At 38.8% G+C, this 23,672-nt stretch overlaps 1 protein-coding gene across 2 annotated transcripts in view; it reads left to right on the forward strand.

Moving 5' to 3' along the window:
- Positions 1–23,672, forward strand: part of LOC126475087 (nucleoporin Nup188) — a 273,311-nt gene that overhangs the window by 97,660 nt on the left and 151,979 nt on the right. For both annotated transcript variants that reach the window (XM_050102653.1, XM_050102655.1), the window contains exons 8-9: positions 17,813–18,103; positions 18,181–18,432. In XM_050102653.1, coding sequence (XP_049958610.1) covers positions 17,813–18,103; positions 18,181–18,432 — 543 coding nt within the window. The remainder of the gene's footprint in view (positions 1–17,812; positions 18,104–18,180; positions 18,433–23,672) is intronic.

Below are 23,672 nucleotides of genomic sequence, written 5' to 3' on the forward strand. Positions count from 1 at the left end.
ATTGTCACCATAATTTCTATGAGATATGGGGCTTTTGAGTCCAAGTGTGTGAATACTGGGGGTGTGAAGTCAAGTTTTTCCTGTGGTGGTTCACTGTTAAGAAGGGAGCAGAAATACTGGGCTAATATTTTACTGCTGTTTTCTGAGTTTCCAACAAGCCATCAGATCTTTTGAAGCACAGAGTGGGTGCTTGGTATTCCTGTAGGTTTTCTCTAAAGATGTTGTAGAAATTTCTTGTATTATTTTTGTTGAAATCCTGTTGGGTTTTTTGGAGTCTGTTGTTATCATATCCTTGTTTTTCTTTTCGAATCACCTTTGCAGCCTGGTTTTGAGTCCTAAGAAAGTTGTCCCAGTTATCCTTTATTTTGGGGCTGTTGAATTTTTTCCAGACTGTTGTTCGGTAGTCTATTGCCTGATCACAGGCTGTGTTTCACCAGCGGTGTATTCTGATGCAATGATGCAAAGAGAGGGGGAGGGTCTGGTTTCATTCATTCCCGAATTTTCCTTGTTAGTCTCTTCCAGTCTGTCAATATTCCTGATTAATTTGTTTGATGATTTGTGCTTTGTTGAGTTTCAGGTATTCCAGATCTGGCTTCATGTTTTTGGGTGGATATTTTTTCCTTCTACTGGGTTGAAAATTTGTCTTTCTTTGTAGAAGATGATGGTCTGATTCAACAGCACCTTTGTGAGGTCTGACATTTAGAATTTCTTTCATATTTTCCTTGGAAATCATGAGGTGATGAATTTGGGTTTCACCCTGCCTTGGATTGGGTGATCTCCATGTGGTTAGCTTGTGTGTAGATTTTTGAAATTGGGTGCTCATTACTTTAAGTCCAAAATTCCTGCAGAAGTTAATTAGTTTCTTGTTGTTCTTGTTGGTATGTTTGTGTTTGGTACAAGGGCCTGTTATATCTCTGAATTATTATTATTATTATTTCTTTCTTTCTTTCTTTTCTCAGACGTTATGTCTGGTCAAAAATGGAAAGTGACGCAGACCTTGATCAAGTGTGACTTCCTTTTAACTGTACGGTATATGTTATATTGCATTTAGGAACTTTCGGGTAATTGAACACGTATCAATAATTACGGATTTCTGTAGTTGTATATATAAGTTTGGATGTAGCTGTACTGCATTGATGTACTGGTGGATATTGTGTGGTATGACTCCTGTAGTTGATAGTATAATTGGTATAATGTCAACTTTATCCTGATGCCACATGTCCTTGGCTTCCTCAGCCAGTTGGATGTATTTTTCAATTTTTTCTCCTGTTTTCTTTTGTATATTTGTTGTATTGGGTATGGATATTTCTATTAGTTTTGTTAATTTCTTCTTTTTATTGGTGAGTATGATGTCAGGTTTGTTATGTGGTGTTGTTTTATCTGTTATAATGGTTCTGTTCCAGTATAATTTGTATTCATCATTCTCCAGTACATTTTGTGGTGCATACTTGTATGTGGTAACGTGTTGTTTTATAAGTTTATGTTGTATGGCAAGTTGTTGATGTATTATTTTTGCTACATTGTCATGTCTTCTGGGGTATTCTGTATTTGCTAGTATTATACACCCGCTTGTGATGTGATCTACTGTTTCTATTTGTTGTTTGCAAAGTCTGCATTTATCTGTTGTGGTATTGGGATCTTTAATAATATGCTTACTGTTATATCTGGTGTTTATTGTTTGATCCTGTATTGCAATCATGAATCCTTCCGTCTCACTGTATATATTGCCTTTTCTTAGCCATGTGTTGGATGCGTCTGGATCGATGTGTGGCTGTGTTAGATGATACGGGTGCTTGCCATGTAGTGTTTTCTTTTTCCAATTTACTTTCTTCGTATCTGTTGATGTTATGTGGTCTAAAGGGTTGTAGAAGTGGTTATGAAATTGCAGTGGTGTAGCTGATGTATTTATATGAGTGATTGCTTTGTGTATTTTGCTAGTTTCTGCTCGTTCTATAAAGAATTTTCTTAAATTGTCTACCTGTCCGTAATGCAGGTTTTTTTATGTCGATAAATCCCCTTCCTCCTTCCTTTCTGCTTAATGTGAATCTTTCAGTTGCTGAATGTATGTGATGTATCCTATATTTGTGGCATTGTGATCGTGTAAGTGTATTGAGTGCTTCTAGGTCTGTGTTACTCCATTTCACTACTCCAAATGAGTAGGTCAATATTGGTATAGCATAAGTATTTATAGCTTTTGTCTTGTTTCTTGCTGTCAATTCTGTTTTCAGTATTTTTGTTAGTCTTTGTCTATATTTTTCTTTTAGTTCTTCTTTAATATTTGTATTATCTATTCCTATTTTTTGTCTGTATCCTAGATATTTATAGGCATCTGTTTTTTCCATCGCTTCTATGGAGTCGCTGTGGTTATCCAATATGTAATCTTCCTGTTTAGTGTGTTTTCCCTTGACTATGCTATTTTTCTTACATTTGTCTGTTCCAAAAGCCATATTTATATCATTGCTGAATACTTCTGTTATCTTTAGTAATTGGTTGAGTTGTTGATTTGTTGCTGCCAGTAGTTTTAGATCATCCATGTACAGCAAATGTGTGATTTTGTGTGGGTATGTTCCAGTAATATTGTATCCATAATTTGTATTATTTAGCATGTTGGATAGTGGGTTCAGAGCAAGGCAGAACCAGAAAGGACTTAATGAGTCTCCTTGGTATATTCCACACTTAATCTGTATTGGCTGTGATGTGATATTATTTGAATTTGTTTGGATATTAAGTGTGGTTTTCCAATTTTTCATTACTATGTTTAGGAACTGTATCAATTTAGGATCTACTTTATATATTTACAATATTTGTATTAACCATGAGTGGGGTACACTATCAAAAGCTTTTTGGTAATCAATGTATGCGTAGTGTAGCGACCTTTGTTTAGTTTTAGCTTGATATGTCACCTCTGCATCTATTATCAGTTGCTCTTTACATCCTCGTGCTCCTTTGCAACAGACTTTTTGTTCTTCATGTATAATTTTGTTCTGTGTTGTATGTGTCATTAATTTCTGTGTAATGACTGAAGTTAATATTTTGTATGTTGTTGGTAGGCATGTTATGGGGCGATATTTAGCTGGGTTTACTGTGTCTGCTTGATCTTTAGGTTTCAGATAAGTTATTCCATGTGTAAGTGTATCAGGGAATGTGTATGGGTCTGCAATGTAACTGTTAAATAATTTATATCTAAAAACAAAGATGATGTGACTTACCAAATGAAAGTGCTGGCAGGTCGACAGACACAAAAACAAACACAAACATACACACAAAATTCAAGCTTTCGCAACTGGTAAAAGCAGAAAGAGAAAATAAAGAGAAAATAAGACGAAAGGAAAGATTTCGAGATGCAACAGCGACAATAACAAACGTAATTGTTACTGGTAAAAGCAGAAAGTGTTTGTTTGTGTGTCTGTCGACCTGCCAGCACTTTCATTTGGTAAGTCACATCATTTTTGTTTTTAGATATATATTTCCTACGTGGAATGTTTCCCTCTATTATAACCATGTTAAATAATTTAGTTAGATGTGAATGTGTTGAGGTGAACTTCTTTAGCCAGAAATTTGCTATTTTATCTTTTCCAGGGGCTTTCCAGTTGTGAGTAGAATTAATTGCTTGGGTGACTTCATGTTGCAAAATTATCACTTCAGGTATTTGTGGTATCATCTTGTATGTATCTGTTTCTGCTTGTATCCACCGTGCATGCCTGTTATGTTGTACTGGGTTTGACCATATGTATCTTCTAAGTTGTTTGGCCAATGTTTGTAATTTCTGCTTCTTTTCATCTAATTGCTCTATCGCTTCTTGTTGTGAGATTTTACCTAACCTTTTTCGTTTTTTTTCTGACATTTCATTTCCCATAAATTGTGTTAGCTGTCCGATGTCTTTTCTCAGTTTTTCTATTCTGATCTGTAGCCTGTGTTGCCATGCTGGTTGCGTGGGTTTCTTCTGTGTGTTGGTTGGTTCTGATCTCTGCCTAGTGTGTATATTTAGTATAGTGAGCGCTCCTATATAAACCAGTAGTTGTAACTCTTCCATAGTTTTCATTTATTTTGTTGTATATGATTGTGCTGATAGTTTTTATTGTTGTTTCGACTTGTGGGTTATTTGGCGGTCTATGCAAGAATGGTCTAATGTCTGTATTGGTGTCTTTGTATTCTATATATGTCAGCTGAAATTTCTCTTCTATATCTAACATGTGTGTCACTTCGTGTTCTATTTCTGCTTCTTCCGGTGGCTGTCTTAAGATTTCGTTTTCCTCTGATTGTTTAATTGATGCGTGTTGGTCTTTGTTTGTTTGCTCTGGGATGTTTTGAGTCCATTACTGTATTTTCTTCTTCTTCTGATTGCACATTATTTTGTTCCAGTATTTGTTGTACTTGTTGTTTGATGTTTTCTAATTCTGACTGGGGTATCCTGTTATTTTTGATTATTACACAGATCTGATCAGCTAGTCATTGTTCTGTTAAAATTTTTAATTCTGGGTATCTGATAATAAATGTTGTGTATACTTGTGATCTGTATCCAGTTGTGTTGGTTCCTAGGTTTGTTGCTTGGTAATAACAGAACATGAGGTGTTGATTAACTTCATCTGACCATCTCATCCTCTGTCTTTGTTTTCCTTCTAGGGCAGTTGCAGGAAGCATATCCTGCAAAACACCTCTATTTGGATTTAAATCATTTTCCAGTTAGCTAGCAGTGTCATTACCATTGTGGGCAGGCATAGGGTTCAAACGTCGTCCCCAACCATGACGGCGCTTGTCCGAGGCTTCTTTAGTTCTGTCCTGAACCAACTAATCACACTAAAAGGGGGGTTAGCCCTATTAGTGGTTTGTTCTTTTCGTCGCCTTTTACGACAGGCAGAACACACCGGAGGCCTATTCTTTTCCTGGGCCTCCACGGGGTTTATTATTATTACTATTATTATTATTATTATTATTATTATGTTATTATTAATATTACTAAAAATACTTCCACATATGTGATGCAGTTGTTTCTGTATTCTATTGTCTCTTTATGTTTATTCTGTGAAATTACAAGTGTACTCAGTAGATTTGCTACTTCAAAAAGAAGTAAAGTGAAAGCAGACTGCCAAGAGGACATTGCTATAAACTCCAAACAGCCCTTTTACATGTTACAAACATTTTGTCCCATATAACACTTTCATGCATAATACAGTAAAAAACAAATAAATAAATAAAATATGTTTACGAGATTTCCATGGGAACTACGCACATCAGTGGCTCACAGATACGCTTTTCTTGTGCTCTGGTAGTTCTGATATTACTTTTAATTAAAGTTTACACTTGTTCTGCTTAATGACAGCACTGAGTACAAACCAGATCAAAGTTTTGTTTGATACTCTATCAACATGCAACGTGTGGTACAAATCTGAGTGTGACACCTGAAGATTTGGGCGTCAGTTCCGAGACATCTCCTTCAGCTTCCTATGACAAAGTACTCTAGAGACCATGGATTATCACAGAATGTCTAAACTCTCAGTCTGTATCCATATAAAAACTTGGTTTGCCATGTGTTTCTCACTTGGAACCACAGCTTTTGCTAACATCATTGTGACTCAGTTGGCTCATGATCTCTGCCCACCATTCTACCAAGAGCATCTCTCCTCTTTTTCCTTTCCTTTACCTGTTTTCCTATTGCTTTTCATTAAGCAGTGTGATGCTAAAGAGTGCTTATCTGCTCTTTATAGCAAAACACACTCCTAGCCTTATTGATGGACTTATTAAGTTTAATAACGATTATTGCAGCCGTGACGTGATCACTATTCCCTTCCGTATACCGACAGTTGACAGAGTCAGGTATGTTTGTAACTACAAGACCAAAAATGTTTCCATTTCATATGGGCTGCCAAACTACCTGCTCAAGACAGTTTTCAGATAATGTGTTCAAAACTACTTCACAAGACTGTATGTCTGTACCACCTGCAATGAATCCATAGACATTGCAGTCTCCACTGTTTTTGAGTGATTACCACTATTACTGCCAGACTACAAGCTTGCTGCATGAATGTTATTTCCCTGTATATTGCCCCCCCCCCCCCTTTCCCGCAACCCTATGCCTTGCTGATGTGGAACACTGCCATTCCCAGTTCCGGTGTCTTAAACCCTATTCTTTCTTCCTTCCTTTATTCCCAATATCATACTGATGCCAAACCTCCCACTTCTTCAGCCAACCACATTCTGACTCATTACTATGCCTCCTTGGAAGGGCAAATGTACAACTGAATCTGTGAAACTGTCAACGGTATCCACATAGCAGCATCCTAAACTAACTTTGTTATGGCGAGATAGACACTTTCAGTGTCAGCCCTGCTTCCAATCCTGCATCATGTGAATCATTGCACCAGGATCTGAGCAAACACATGGGTAAAGGGATTTACTTGCTGTCGGGAATTAGGCACATGGGGGAGGGCGTGTTTACTAGTTGTCAGGAGCTTCAGGGATAGGTGCGTTATGGAGTCCCTTACAGAAAAGGCATCCCCGGATGGAAAGAAATCCAATGTGTGCTTGGTATGTCTGCCAGGGCATCTCGTCTGAAATGTGGACAAGGCTCTCATGTGGCTATCGAGAGTGCAGTCATCTGCAAGTTTGGCTCAAGAAGGCACCGATGATGTCTGTCACTTGGATTCAGAAGCCATCTTCAGTTCATACAGGCGACTGGCAGAATGGGGGCTAGCAGAGCTCAGAATTTGCACATTCCCAGTGTTGATTGGCGTCCTTTTGCGTTGGCGCCGAGTAAAGAGCCTAACCAAAGGCTCTGTCAATTCTGTGACGGTCTTGGATGCAGATTTCTGGACCTGTGTTATTGGGTGGAGAATTGTAGGATTCCCTTTGATAGGTCAGAAGAGCACTATACAAAGGAAGAAGCTAGTAGGATAGCAGAGCACTTGGGAGCACACCCTTTTTTAGGCTAGGCGGTAGCTTGAGCTTCTGTGATGAATGGTCACCAGTTGATACACAGTGTGTGAAATCAGACCACATGCAAAGTAGACATGTCAACTGTCAAAATTTTGAAAGTAAATTGTCAAAGTATTCATAACAAAGTTACCGAATTTACTGACCTCCAGGAAAATTGTTGTGCTCAAATTATTCCCGGAACTGAGTGCTGGCTGAAATCCAAAGTAGAAAGCTCCAAAATATTTAGTGAGGCATATAATATATTTCAAAAAGAGAGATTAAATGCCACAGAAATGGGAGTGCTTGTTGCAGTTGATAAAAGTATTGTATCTACTGAGGTTGAAATTGAGACTAACTGTAAATTGATGTGGACACAAGAAACAGGCATAGAATTTTTTATTAATTACTCAGGTTAATTATTGGATGTCTTTACCAGTCACCAGATTTTGCCGTGACAGTTTTAGAATTTTTCGAAGCAAGTCTATGTTCAGTAGCATGGAAATACCCAGAGCACATGTAATAGTAGCTTCAGGTAACTATAATCTAGTAGTGTTCCACAACAGCAAGACATAGGGTTGGGGGAGGGAGGGATATTCAGGGACACAACATTCATGCACCAAGCTTGTAATCTGGCAGTAATAGTGGTAATCACTCAAAAACTGTGGAGATCAAGTGGAGGAAGTGAGTAGTCTCCAAAGCCTCTTTTACAAAATCAACTTTCTTTTATCAGTTAAGTACTCAAGACAAGTGACTTTACCACAGTGTCCCTGGCATGTATTTCCATAGTAAGTCTTGTCTATTTTTTTTTGTTTACAAGTCAGTGCCAAAATAGGGTACATGACTGTTTTCTGAAAGTCGTCTTAAACAATTAATTATGTCTTTTTATGCTTAATGTCATTTTATGCTTCTAACATGCTTTGTTTCCTCTGGAATTTCTGTACTCTTTTATAAAAATGGAAATGAAATTCAAATAATTTGAACGCCTGCTAAAACACTCCATTCGAGTCAGGTGATGCCTGTGACTTCACTGGCTAACTTGCTGCTCCTACTGTCATAACGCTAATCAACAGTGGTGTCTTGTTTTGGAATTTGAATTTCGGAAAATGGATTGCAAATTGTACGTAGTATCATGATGTAAAAGTAGTTCTACTGAAAAGTCTACATCTTCTACATCTACATCCATACTCCGCAAGCCACTTGACGGTGTGTGGTGGAGGGTACCTTGAGTACCTCTATTGGTTCTCCATTCTATTCCAGTCTCTTATTGTTCGTGGAAAGAAAGATTTTTGGTATGCCTCTGTGTGGGCTCTAATCTCTCTGATTTGATCATCATGGTCTCTTCGCGAGATATACGTAGGAGGGAGCAATATACTGCTTGACTCTTCGATGAAGGTATGTTCTCGAAACTTCAACAAAAGCCCGTACCGAGCTACTGAGCGTCTCTCTTGCAGAGTCTTCCATTGAAGTTTATCTGTTATCTCCATAATGCTTTCGCAATTACTAAATGATCCTGTAACGAAGCGTGCTGCTCTCTGTTGGATCTTCTCTATCTCTTTTATAAACCCATATCTGGTACGGATCCCACACTGGTGAGCAGTATTCAAGCAGTGGGCGAACAAGTGTACTGTAAATTACTTCCTTTGTTTTCGGACTGCATTTCCTTAGGATTCTTCCAATGAATCTCAGTCTGTCATCAGCTTTACTGACAATTAATTTTATATGGTGATTCCATTTTAAATCACTCCTAATGCCTACTCCCAGATAATTTATGGCATTAACTGCTTCCAGTTGCTGATCTGCTATATTGTAGCTAAATGATAAATGACCTCTCTTTCTATGAATTCGCAGCGTATTACAATTTTTTACATTGAGACTCAATTGCCATTCCCTGCACCGTGTGTCAATTCATTGCAAATCCTCCAGCATTTTTCCACTGTTACAACCTCTCAATATACTACTACAGCATCATCCGCGAAAAGCCTCAGTGAACTTCCAATGTTATCCCCAAGGTCATTTATATATATTGTGAATAGCAATGGTCCTAAGACACTCCCCTGTGACACACCTAAAATCACAAGACATCTCTCCATTGAGAATGACATGTTGCGTTCTGTTATCTAGGAACTCTTCAATCCAATCACACAATTGGTCTGATAGTCCATACGCTCTTACTTTGTTCATTAAACGACTGTGGGGAACTGTATCAAACGCCTTGCGGATGTGAAGAAACACGACATCTATCTGAGAACCTGTGTCTATGGCCCTCTGAGTCTCGTGGACGAATAGCGAGAGCTGGGTTTCACACGATCGTCTTTTTCGAAACCCATGCTGATTCCTACAGAGTATATTTCTAGTCTCCAGACTAGAACATAAAATGTGTTCCAAAATTCTACAACTGATTGACGTTAGAGGTATAGGTCTATAGTTCTGCACATCTGTTCGACGTCCCTTCTTGAAAATGGGGATGACCTGTGCCCTTTTCCAATCTTTTGGAATGCTACACTTCTAGAGACCTACGGTATACTGCTGCAAGTAGGGGAGCAAGTTTCTTCGTGTAATCTGTGTAAAATCGAACTACTATCACATAAGGTCCAGTGGCCTTTCCTCTTTTGAGCAATTTGGATTGTTTTTCTATCCCTCTGTCATCTATATCTATATCTACCATTTTGTCATCTGTGTGACAATCTAGAGAAGGAACTACAGTGCAGTCTTCTTCTGTGAAACAGCTTTGGAAAAAGACATTTAGTATTTCGGCCTTTAGTTTGTCATCCTCTGTTTCAGTACCATTTTGGTCACAGAGTGTCTGGACATTTTGTTTTGATCAACCTACCGCTTTGACTAAGACCAAAATTTATTAGGATTTTCTGCCAAGTCAGTACATAGAACTTTACTTTCGAATTCATTGAATGTCTCTCGCATAGCCCTCCTCACACTACATTTCGCTTAGTGTATTTTTTGTTTGTCTGCAAGCCTTTGGCTATGTTTATGTTTGCTGTGAAGTTCCCTTTGCTTCTGTAGCAGTTTTCTAACTCGGTTGTTGTACCACGGTGGCTCTTTTCCATCTCTTATGATCTTGCTTGGCACATACTCATCTAATGCATATTGTATGATGGTTTTGAACTTTGTCCACTTATCCTCAACACTATCTTTACTTGAGAGAAAACTTTTATGTTGAGCCGTCAAGTACTCTGAAATCTGCTTTTTGTCACTTTTGCTAAAAAGTAAATCTTCCTACCTTTTTTAATATTTCTATTTATGGCTGAAATCATTGATGCAGTAACCACTTTATGATCGCTAATTCCCTGTTCTGCATTAAATGTTTCAAATAGTTCAGGTCTGTTTGTCACCAGAAGGTCTAGTATGTTATTGCCATGAGTCAGTTCTCTGTTTAACTGCTCAAGGTAGTTTTCAGATAATGCACTTAAAAAAATTTCACTGGATTCTTTGTCCCTGCCACCTGTTATAAATGTTTGAGTCTCCCAGTCTATATCTGGAAAACTAAAATCTCCACCAAGAACTATAACATGGTCAGGAAATCTACTCAAAATATTTTCCAAATTTTCCTTCAGGTGCTGTGCCACAACTGCTGCTGAGCCATGGGGCCCATAGAGACATCCAATTACCATGTTTGAGCCTGCTTTAACCGTGACCACCCAGATTATTTCACATTTCGGATGTCTGTCAATGTCCTTTGATACTATTGCACTTTTTATCGCTATAAACACGCCTCCCCCTTCACTGTCCAGCCTCTCTCTGTGGTATACATTCCAATCTGAGTTAAGAATTTCATTACTGTTTACATCTGGTGTCAGCCAGCTTTTCGTCCCTAGTACTATTTGGGCATTGTGACCATTTATTAATGAGAGCAGTTCTGGGACATTTCTATAGATGCTCCTGCAGTTTACTATTACCACATTAATATTTTTATTCCCTGTTGCGTTTTGCCCACTGCTACCTTGTCGCATCTCAGGAGGCATCTTGTCGGGCCTAGGGAGGGAATTCTCTAACCTAAAAACCCACATGTCCACACGTACTCCGCTACCCTTGTAGCTACTTCCTGCGTGTAGTGCACGCCTGACCTATTCAGGGGGACCGTACATTTCTCCACCCGATAGCAGAAGTCAAGAAATTTGCACCCCAGATCTCCGCAGTATTGTCTGAGCCTCTGGTTTAAGCCTTCCACTCAGCTCCAAACCAGAGGACCGTGATCGCTTCTGGGAACGATACTACATATAGCTAGCTCAGATTCCACCCTGAGAGTGAGGCTTTCTGCCTTCACCAATTCCGCCAACCGCATGTATGAACTGAGGATGACCTCTGAACCCAGAAGGCAGGAGTCATTGGTACCGACTTGAGCAACAATTTGTAGTTGAGTGCACCCAGTGCTCTCTATTGCCGCCGGCAGGGCCTCCTCCTCATCTCGGATGAGACCCCCCCGGCAAGCAGACAGAGTGAACACTGGCCTCCTTCCCTGACCTTTCCGCTATTTCCCTAAGGGGCTCCATCACCCGCCTAACATTGGAGCTCCCAATCACTAATAAACCCTCCCCCCACATGCCTGCTCGGACCTTGCTGAAGGAGCAGCCACATGTCCACTCACTGGCAGAGTGGGCGATGCCACAAGGCCAGCCTCCACATTGACCCTCCGCCTCCTGTGACGTGAACGCCGCTGAACCCACCACTCCCCTTGGGGAGAGGGTGGCCCAACCGTGCCCGGTACGTGCGAAGATGTCTCGACAGCAGGGACCGTGGGTGAAGCACGTAACACCTGGGGTGTACCATGCGACGCACCAGACTCTCCACTGTCACTACACTCTGAGGCAGCAGCCTGAAGGCGGCTGACCGCGGCCATGAGCACGTTCAGCTGTTTGCAAACAGTGGCCAGCTCCTCCTGCATTCGTACACAGGAGTCACACACCCTATCCATAATAAGAAATCAACAATTTACTGTAGAGTGTTAATCAACTTTTAACTAGACTGCTAATTCACTAAAGGCGGCTGATAGCTGACTAAACTGTGGTTACTAGACACTTCTTGTTGGAAACAATGAAAATAAGCACTAACTGTCTCTGGACTGTATTCAATACAGACACGGAATCTGTGGAACACTGTTACTAGTATTCGAAACTTAAAGCTTCCTAAAAGCAAAAACACATGGAAAAATAAGTGACACGTATGAAAAACACAGTCAATACTTAAATTTACGTAGCTTGCTGCACAGCAGATGTGAAGCAGATGGCAGTTACCACGACACATTTTTGAGTATTCCAGAGAATGAGTTGATGCATAAAATGTGGTTGCAGTGCACCGGCAAATTGCCACCACATCGACACACAAGTTCATTGACTTAATTAAAAGTGTGTTGCACTGTGAGGTTAACATTTACTTATCCCCGAGGTATGCTCTCCCACTCTTAGAATGAAGGATAGCGTCATTCAACAAAATTAAACTCCTAATGAAAATTGTCTTTTTACCTAGCTACATCTCAGTTATTCAGTAGCTCAGTTGTTAGTGCAATAAACTGTCGAATTTTATAAGACGATGTCCATAGTTCGATGGTTCGAATCTAACCCAAAAGAACATTTTAACTTATTTGTAAAACATATTGACAGTCGTCTCGTATGAAATCCAAATCACAATTAATGAGACATCACCACACCGAGCAGAAACAGAATAGTATTGTGTTTTCCTTGCTGTTTACATGTGCTTAATCTGCAATCGCAGTTCACACACATCATGCTCAAAATGATATTTTCTAGTTAATGTGACCATACAATTTTTTCTTTATTAAAAATTATTTTTATCTTTGTATTGTGTAGCTAGGATTCTTATTGTTTAAACTTTTGCAGTTTCATCATCATACATAAAGATGAAGTAAGTCTGTTTCAGATGCTAACATTAATTTACCCTCATAAACATCACAGTCCTTACATTTGTGTCACCTGCATGTTGTACGTGCTTTATATCTCTTCGTGTAACCTCGTCATCCCACACCTCATTGTATTGTGGATGTATGGCTATATTTTCATTACTAGCGATGCTTTCCAAAAAAGTGAATTGTTTGTTCACAAAATAAATGCCTTTATCCTCTGTGGTCCATTTCTTAGACTAAGACTATTGTGAAGCTATATATAATACATCCCACAAGTGAAACAACTGCTACAATCAGTTTGTGCCAACGCTATTTTTGTGTTTCGCATAAAACTTTAAAAATATATATGAACCTTCCAGGAATCGAACATGTGACCTCTTGCACTCCAGTCATACGCACTATCCATTGTGTCATGATAGGCCTGAGAGATGAGTACCCTTTACACAGGAAATTGGCACTAAGTTTTACCAGGAATAATTTTTTTGTGATTTGGGTCATAGCTCATGACTGATAGTTGACAATCTAGTTATAATATATGGACCCATTTGCAAAAGTTGTACTAGTCCCTTGTTTTGAGCAAGTTTAATGATGTTGCAGGGAGCAGGGAAAACAGTGTCTGTTGTTGCACTTATCAACCCTTGGTAAATGCATGGAGCATGAATGATCAACTTTCACAAGGCTCTGAATAGCTAAACTGTTTTTGTAGTAAAAATACGTAAAAACCTTGTAACCTCAGCTAACACTCCTATAACACAAGTATAGCTTCTTATTACTCCTAGCTTTGATGTCACCAGAGCATCAGCCAGTAACAGAGCATTTTCGATCATATGACCAGTTCTTGATATTTAATGATTTTTAAGCTTTAATTACACAAAAAACAGATATTTTGTGAGAATATTGACTATAAATGCTATTTAAATATTATAATCAATCAGAATAACAGTAATCTAACCATATTTTTAATGTAGGAAAATAGCCTATTGCATATGTTGTGAGAGGTACTGTGCTGTGCTATTTAGCAGTTGAGTGGTGAAAGTGATGGTATGGGGGACTATCCTGTGATGAAACAGTCAAAATATAGTGACAAAATGTAGGAACAAGCAATGATAATAGAGTTTATTAATGACCAAAGTGGAATTCATAGTGGAAGTTCTTGTCAAAGACCATGCAGTAAATTCTTTACATTCCTCAGAACTGAAATAATAGGAAAAGTGTCAGCCAAACATTTCAGAACATGTACATGTATTTGCTTGAGAAAATATATACTTGCAAATGCATATAACAGTATCTTGAACACAGTTAAAAACATCTTTTTATTTTGTCTTTTGTGCCTTATTACCTTCCTAAGTGCCAAAATGTATTCAAAAATATTTTTCTAGTCAAATAATTCTTACCTTTTCACTGTTGAGATAATTTTCATTGGAACACGTTTGTCTGTTTACAATCTTATTCATGCGTAATGTAGGTGTGTGTGTGTTTTTTTTTTAATGTAACTCACTTTTTGGTTTCAGATATTTCACTTCTTCTGTAGGAAAACAGTAGTAGGAAAAACTACCAAGACCTTGTCTAACTTTTTAATGCATCATGAAAACAAATGAAACAACACAATAAAGATTAAAAAGACAAGCACAAAATCTATTTCTATAACAGGAGTGAACTCGGCCAGAGCGGGTTAACTTGCAATGTTAGTAGATGTCCCCATAGTTTCATGGTTTTGGGCAGTGTGCAGCATACTCGGAAATTTAGAACTCCACACTCGGCACAATTTATAGATCACTGATGTCATACACACACTAGTATCATGATTGGTTGCTGATTTGCGTGTATTTTGAGTTGTCAATTTTGACCAGAAAGTCACTGGTATAAAACAGGCTTTAGATGCAAGGACACTGCAGACAGTTGTGTGGAAGCTCTATTTATAAAAAGTACAGGACCTTTCCAAGTGTTCATTGGATCATTGTAACCAATTTTGGCACAGCAACCAATGGGGAAGCCATGGCAGGTCAATTTGTAAAGTTTGAGAAACAAGTAGAAGGTGGGTGTATGAGGAATTGCTATCTTTGGAGTAGCTGCTGGAGATCATGTTAGATTAAGAGATGGGATGACTTTTTTAGGGAAGAGTGATATTGTGAGAAATAGGTGTCAAGGCCAGGACTAGCTTTCATTTCACAGATGTGATATTAGTCTCATTGGAAGGCTTCGGGGAAGGAAGGTGAAGTGCGTTTGGAGTTGAATTCCTGGAAAGTTACTGGGTCTGACTGGGCAGAAATGGCAGAAGATAGTGATTGAAAGAAAGTTGTAAATTTTCTGCATAAAGTGTTATATGTGTTTTTAGTTACTGTGTTCAGGCAGATGGTGGGGAAATGCAGCCATTGAAGGGCATGGGGCATGACAAGGATAAAAGAGGATCCTTCACTAGTCCAGCATGGGTAAGCGTGGTTTTGGCCTTTTGAGGGGACTGAGACTACTTCAGGAGTCCATAAAACATGTTGATGACTGGGTGGGCAGTGTGGAGTGTGTGTTTAGATTTTAAGTAGCTGAGATACCCCCCCCCCCCCCCCCCCCCCCCACACACACACACACACAAACAAACAAACAGAGGCTATTTGGAATTTGCTACAGCTATTGGAGGGCAACATTCTGTCCTGAAATGGGATGAATGAAATTACTGTCTTAAAGTTAGAGGTTTTTACTAAACGAGCTGAGGTGTTTAATTGAAGTCCAGGCTTAAATAGTGTGATTTTGTAGATTCAGAGTAATGATGCTTGGAGTCTGAGGCAAACAGAGAAGATCTTCGTGAAAGGATGGTTGGCAGCCACAGTTACATATTTAAATTGTAAGTCCATTAGAAGAGGTACCAAGCATCATACAAGATTTCAGAAAGATTATGTAAGACTGTATTTGTCCTAATATGCATGTAAGTTTGTGGAAATGGCAGACGTACAATAGGCAAGGGTCCACGGTTTGACTGGTAAGAGAGAAAATGCTGTGAAGAAGGCATAGAAAATGAAAAAGCTATTATGACAATAGTTTTAAAAAGAAGTAATTGCAGTAATAATGACTAAAGTATGTAACACTATGATCTGGCCCAAATTACAATGTGATGTAGATTGACCAATGGCAGCATTCACATGTGGTATGGAAAGACATTCCACAATCCTTTTTCAGGTCTCTAGACATTGTAGGTGCTGCTTCTCTTTCAAATAGCTCCTAATTCAATCTCTGAGACTTAGTGCATCCCATTCTAGTCCTTCTTACAGAAAACATTGCCAGTGCTGAGAACTCAACCCTTAACTTGTGAAGCATTGAGTGGTTACTAGGTGGAAAACAGATACACTAAAAAAGAGGAAACTCTGAAAAAATTAGTTCTAGATAGAAAACGAAAGACAGTAACAAAAATAGGAAAAAAGCAAGTTTCAGGGATGAAAGTGGACCAGATCAGCAAAATACCACATCAATGGTAATTCCAGAATAAAGGAAAGCAATCATTGTCCTGTAGCTGATAGATGTGTGCCATATAGAAAAATGTAACAGTTTAGTGATCTTACAAGCTTCAAGGTTACCTCTCTCTTTCTTTTTCAGTAAATACATCACCATACAGCCTCCTATCAGTAGATGCATCACCATACAGCCTCCCATATGCACCTACCTGCTCCTGTGATAACATTGTTTGTGAGTGGTTGTTTATATTGACTGGTGTGAGAAGAGACAAAAGGCATGAGGCAAATGGGTAGAGGTAATATGTATGGGGCATGAAAAGGGGAGAGGTTATAGGAGGCATGATGGAGGTGGAGACAAGTGGGTCTCAGTAGAAGTAGCAAAATGAGGTCTAAAAAGATGACATTCTCCTAATCTGGTATTGCCTAGTTCTTGGAAAATGCAACCACATTCTTCGCAACATTGTCAATCACATTTTGATGTCTTCTGGGACTATGAATGTAAACTTTTGAGTCCTCATTTTGATACATCTGTTGAGACCCATCTGTCTTCCCTTCGTCATGCCTCCCATTACCTCCATATACCCTCCTTGTCTCATACATCTTACCAACTCTCTATTACAACTCACTTTTCCTCTCTCTCCATTACTGTCATCCTGAGTAACTGTTCATAGACGTTCAGTGTTGCCACTCGTAGGATGTAGGCATTTGAGTGTCTTTATTTAAATGAGAGTATTTTTGTTCTAGAAAAAAGGCATCAGATCAAAAGCTAGTAATACTTCTGCACTGTTATCTGTGTTTATGTGCAATGCATCAATCAGTGAATGCTAGTCTCTCCTAATTTTTTATTGTTTCCATTATGAAATTTGCATTTGCGGAGTTCTCATGTATCAGTGGTCATGCCCTCTTTGATAGGCCAGTGGAGCAGATAAAATATTGTGTGTGTTATATTCATGAGTATAAGGAAAGTACTTCCACTGTAGCTACTGCCATTTCATGTGCTATATTATCATGATCTTGCTACTTGGCGGATTGTTTTTGGCTGTCCAACATGGAACTGCTCTTGTATGTTGTAGATGCATACTGACTAGAGAAGAGGTGAACTTCGTTAAGTTTTGTGGCACAGCTCATTTTAATCAAATATTTCGTTTGCATAAATCAAGTATTTTGTGTGTATAATGTAGATTAAAAAGTGTTTAGATTTGTGTTTGACTTACCGAACGAAAGCGCTGGCAGGTCGATAGACACACAAACAAACACACACACACAAAATTCAAGCTTTCGCAACAAACTGTTGAAGGAAAGAGGGAAGGAGAGGGAAAGACGAAAGGATGTGGGTTTTAAGGGAGAGGGTAAGGAGTCATTCCAATCCCGGGAGCGGAAAGACTTACCTTAGGGGGAAAAAAGGACAGGTATACACTCGCACACACACACATATCCATCCACACATATACAGACACCAGATATTTTTCCCACGTGGAGTGCACACACGCAGATATATATTCATGAAAGGTGTTACTTTACACTGAGAAACTTATGTTGTAATTGTCACTATAAATAAAACCACTTTTTTTTCTCTTTTACTACCTAGGATGTTACCAAACTATCAGCAGTTGCATACCGAACTGTATATTTACTTCTGCTGGTCATTGCAAATAATTTTGATGAAAATACAATATGCTGCATGAAGGGATTGAGTGATCTCATTGGCTCGGTGCTAGATCATCCAACAATAGTTGATACTTATTGGAAAACAAGAAAAAATCATGGCCTGAGGCTTCTATGTGAGCTTCTTGCTCTCAAATTTCCCATCGGACAATTCTTACCATTTGCTAGAGTTGTTCAGGCATTATCTTCTGATAGTGCAGACAGTGCTCGGAAGGTATGTTTGTTATGAACACAATTTTTTTAAAGTAATTGTAGTTTTCAGATTCATTTATTGCTTGCTTAAAATTTCAGATACATTCAGAGTTAGTGAGGATGGAACGGTTTGGCGATATTGTAAGTGAAGAAGATATGAACAGAAATATTTGTCAAGAATCATCGGACACTTGGAGACTTCAAGGTACTAGAAAGCCAATGAAATTCTCAAATTTTCTTCTTCAAAACACTCGAGGTACATTCATTGCACCTCCGTTAATCAGCTGGCATGTTGAGAATTTCAGTTTTTATGAAGCTGTTTATAATGAGCAAAAGGCCCTGGTTGAAGAGGTTTGTATGTATAGTATATTATTAATACATTGAGTGAATGTTGATGATCACAAAACTCTGTGTTGAATGTAAAAGCCTTATCCTATTAACTTTATTTTGCAGTGCTTTTTACAGTTTTTTCTGATGTTTGTTTTTGTTACTTAAACAAATTTACTACCTCTGTATGACATTTATTATTAGATTAGATTCAATTTTCGTTCCATAGATCCAAAAATGAGATGATTTTCATGGGTGTGGAACATGTCACAAAGTATAACATAAAAAAAACAGAATATTTGAATATAATACTCTCTTTCCTGGTGATTTAGTAGGAGATTGTCAAAATATATGAATACATTACAATAAACTGGAACTGCTAATATTTACAGAATTAATACACTGTCAGAATTAAACATAGTTATGCACTTTAATAAATTTATCATACACAGAATACCTAATCTTGTTTGTTGTGACCAAGTGCTGTCAGAACTGAAATCTGACAGACACTGTTATGTAAACTGGTCTAACAGTCCCTGTTAAAATATTCATCTATGAAGTCTTTCCTTCTCATCCCATCTGGTAAGTCTCTCCTGACCTGGGATTCTGGGTGACTTTTCTGAAGTCTACCCCTTTTCCTAAACCTTTCCAATCCTTTGCCTTCACCCCTCTTCCTTCCCCTTCAGCCCTTTTGCCAGAAGGAGGAGCCATTGTTCCAAAAGCTTGCATGTGTGAAACTTTTTTTTTTATATGCATGTTCTCCTGACGCTGCTTGGTGAGTAGATTTTACATTATACTGTCAAAAATTGATTATTTCTGTACGTGATTTGTTATTTATTGCAAACAAAACAAACTTAACATCTGGCGATGTAACAGATTGAGAGGTCATTAATGTGCACGAGACAAAGCAACAGACCCAAGATGGAATGTTGAGGAACACCAAATGTAATTTATTCCCAATCAGATGTAGACTGATTGCTTACTCCACAGGTATTTCACAATGGCATCCTTTGTTTCCTGTTAGTCAGGTAAGACTCCAACCATTTTGCAGCACTGCTGATGGCACCATAATATTTTGAATTACTTGAGAGTATGCTGTGATGCACACAGTCAGAGGTTTTCGACAGGTCACAGAAAATGCCAGTAGCCTCTAATTTGTTGTCTAATGAATTAAGTACATTCTCACTTAACGTGTAAAAAGCCTTCTCTATATTGGAACCCAAACTGTTCTATTGAATTTCAGAATTTGAATGTAGAACGTGGCATACTGATGAACTGTTCATTATGTGGGGGTAGAACTAAAGAAGAGAAGCCATCTATGTAGGTGATGCATATCCCTCCTCGCACCTCTTTCTTATCACCATCTTACAAGCTGTTGCTCTCACTTTTAATATGTTAATGCTGTTTTACACTGGATCACAGAACTATTCACATCACTCATAGTAGCAGTGTGTGCCATGGCTGTGTTCCTGCTGTGCCGGGAAGCGAGGAATGGGAGTACACTTATCTGTACTATAACCTTTGTTATGGCAGTGTTTGAAGTGTGACTGGCTGTGCCCATGACAATAATACGAGGGCCGTTCAGAAAGTAACCTCCGGTTGATTTAAAAAAATACACCAAGTTAAATAAAAATATTTTAATATATACATCTTACAACTACATCTTTGCACTATTTTTCTACATAGTCTCCATAGCGATTGAGGCACTTATCGTATCTCTTCACAAGCTTTGAAATTCCTTCTGCATAAAAATCACCCGCTTGTGCCTGGAGCCAGCCTGTGACCGCATCTTTGAGCTCTTCGTCGTCATCAAACCGCTGTGACCCGAGCCATTTCTTCAAATGCATGAAGAGGTGATAATCACTTGGCGCCAGGTCTGGGCTGGAAGGTGGATGGTTGATAACGTCCCACTTGAAGGACTCAAGAAGGGCCGTTGTTCTGCGAGCAGAGTGAGGACGGGCGTTATCGTGCAAAAAAACGATACCGGAAGTCAGCATACCACGGCGTTTGTTCTGTATAGCCCGTCGTAACTTTTTTATTGTTTCACAGTACACGTCTTGATTAATGGTCGTACCACGTTCCATGAATTCAACCAACAACACCCCTTTGGCATCCCAAAACACCGTTGCCATCAGTTTTCTGGCAGAAAAATCTTGCGAGGCTTTTCTTGGTTTGGTAGGCGAATTTGAATGTGCCCACATCTTTGATTGTTCTTTTGTCTCAGGGTTCACGTACTTAATCCAGGTTTCGTCACTGGTCACGATTCTGTTTGACATTGGTTCTCCTTCGTCCTCGTAACGTGACAGAAAGTCTAATGCAGAGGCCATTCTTTGAGTTTTTTGGTGGTCGGTAAGAATTTTGGGCACCCATCGTGCACAGAACTTACGGTAACCCAATCTTGCTGTCACTGTCTCGTACAAGAGAGTCTTAGAAATCTGTGGAAAACCAGCAGACAACTCCGACGTTGAGAAACGTCGATTTTCACGAACTTTTGCATCAACTGTCTGAACGAGTTCGTCAGTCACCAATGATGGTCTACCACTCCTCTCTTCATCATGAACGTTTTCTCGTCCACTTTTAAATAAACGTACCCATTCACGAACAACTCCTTCACTCATAACTCTTGGTCCGTACACGGCACAAAGCTCACGATGAATAGCTGCTGCAGAATATCCTTTGGCTGTAAAAAACCTTATGACAGCACGCACTTCACATTTGGCGGGGTTTTCTATTGCAGCACTCATTTCAAACTGCCACAAAACTAAACTAGCGCAGGTACGACGTTCACTCAACCTCGGCTTGATGCCGACTGACCTGTTGAGTGCGTGAACGCACAGATGGCGTCGCTACTCCCCCCACAACCCGCACTGTGACCAATCGGAGGTTACTTTCTGAACCGCCCTCGTATTACTGTGTCAGTGGTCTGCATGTGTGATCATCTGGCCAAATTATGCAAGTGGTGTAGAAACTTAGTGTCACTGCATGTAAGTATGCACTAATCACACAACAGAAAGTTCTACACTTACAGTATCCTAACAACATTGTTTGTCAGAACACTAATCCAATCTAACAGTGTCCAAAAATGCACTGTCCAAAACTCAAGTTGTCCTTGCGAGAGTCTCCTGTTTCATCACCACTTGCATATTAATCATCATTGTACAAATTGATGTTTAAATACTTTCACTTCATAGCCCCATAGCCCACCCACTCAGCTATTTGTCACTATCATTGCCATACTTGATTTTTCATCATCATTTTCAACTATGCCATGGGTTTCTTCTTTTTATCAGATGAGATTCTGTAGTTGTCTTTTCCTTTTGCTGAATTTTCCTCCATTTACAGAATCACCTGTAATCCTATCCTTTACCAATAATAGTTTTGTGAGTGGGACTCTTGAATCTACTTGGTCCATCTGCTCCAGGAAGCTGCATGCTGTTTCTTTCATTCCTGCTAACTTAGCTTTAACCTGTCATAGCAGTCACATTATTACAATGGATACTAACACATCTACATTTAAGGGATGTCCTAGATCTTGGTTCTTCTTCCAGTTTTTAAACTCCTTCAGTTCTCTTCTGATTCTGTACAGATTTTGGAGCATTATCAGGCATGAAACAAACTTGGTAAGGTAAATGATATTCGATTCCTTGATGACAGTAGCAGCAGACAGATGTTATTAAATTCAAATCATTGTCTAATGCTTCCTATCAGTTGATGCAAAAAAAGGCCATCGAAAGCAGATCCATTAGCCTTGCTAGTATTTAGACAGGCAATGATGCTTCAGCACCAGATGTCAGTTTTGCCAAATTATTTGTTAGCAACGTCACAAAAAACCATTAGGCCATTGAAAAGCAGTAACTTTTCTAGCTGTTATATTTCAAATACATGACTAAAATCTTGTGCTGGCTTGATCGCAACCCCTTATGTTAACTCTGTAACTCGTCCCTGAGTCATTATTCATGCCCTGAAAGACCGGAGGATGCAGTACTGACACTTTTTTCTGTAAGTGGATATAAGCAAGTGACTTCTAATTATCAACCTGTCTCTCTCCTTCCCATATTCTAAAAGAAAAGTTCTGAATATTAAGAATGGAAAAGTAAGTGGAGGGAGAGAATTTTTAGATTGGGCTATATATGGTTGGACAGGGAAATATGGTCTTTCACTTTTTTTTTTTTTTACTGTCCATTTTTTATGTTTTTCCTTTATTTCCTTGTTTCCTTTTTTTTTAATTTCTATTTTTTCCTTTAGTTTTCTTGTGCAGCATGTTTATTAACATAAAATACAATTTAAAGATACACATTATTTCAAAATATGCAACTCAACTAAAAAACTAATGGATCAGTATGAAAAGCTAGGGTATGAAAGTTGGGGAAGAACTTGGTAGTAAATGTTCAAAAACAAAAATGCATGACTGCTGCAGTGTCAGAGTTAACTTTGTGACAGGCAATGAAACTGCTAAATATTCTAAATCGTGTGACAAATGGGAATTTATTAGAAAATGTTTACTAGATGTTCCATTTATAACTGTCCTTTGATGAGGAGGAAAAACACTTAAGTGGTTTTTTTTTAGATGTGCTTTCGACAGATGGGTAGAAATTGGGGTGGGGGGCAGAAAGTTTTTGATTGGAAGAATTTTTAATTGCTGTGGGTAACAGCACTGATACTACAGAAATGACACAACTTGTAATCTTTTCAAAGAATTGATAAAAATTTGAGCATCACTGATTTTTCCATTAGAAGGAGCAACTACTAGTGACAATGCACCTGGAACAATCAACACGATTTTCAAAAGATCTGGTTCATAATGAGTTTATCTGTTACATCCTCTGATGGTGTTTATGCAGTGGTTAGAGCAAAACACTATCATATAGCTATAGATCAACCATGGGACCACACATTGCATCAGTTTGTCAACAGGAGCCAAATAGCAACGACGTCACTAGCAGACAAACAAGAATCTGGGACAGTTGTCCACAGGTCTCATACCTATGTGCATGCCCCTTTTTTGTATATTGTAAATATACTGAGTACATCAAAGAGAGGTTTAATAAGACAGTTGACAGTAATGTTACTAGTCCTTGTATTATAAGGTGAGGAGAAGTAGCTTCCAACCTTGTTCTTCTCCAAAACAGAATGTGAAACAGACTCGCACTAGTATTGAATGCCACAAGTAATATTTCTTGCCTTCAGTTGTTACCATCATAGAGATCTAGCCTTATCACATCTGTACACAGATACTGAAGGAGGGATTTGTTTACATAATTTAT

Source organism: Schistocerca serialis, chromosome 4 (genome assembly GCF_023864345.2).
Source record: "Schistocerca serialis cubense isolate TAMUIC-IGC-003099 chromosome 4, iqSchSeri2.2, whole genome shotgun sequence".
Taxonomy (NCBI): Eukaryota; Metazoa; Arthropoda; class Insecta; order Orthoptera; family Acrididae; genus Schistocerca; species Schistocerca serialis.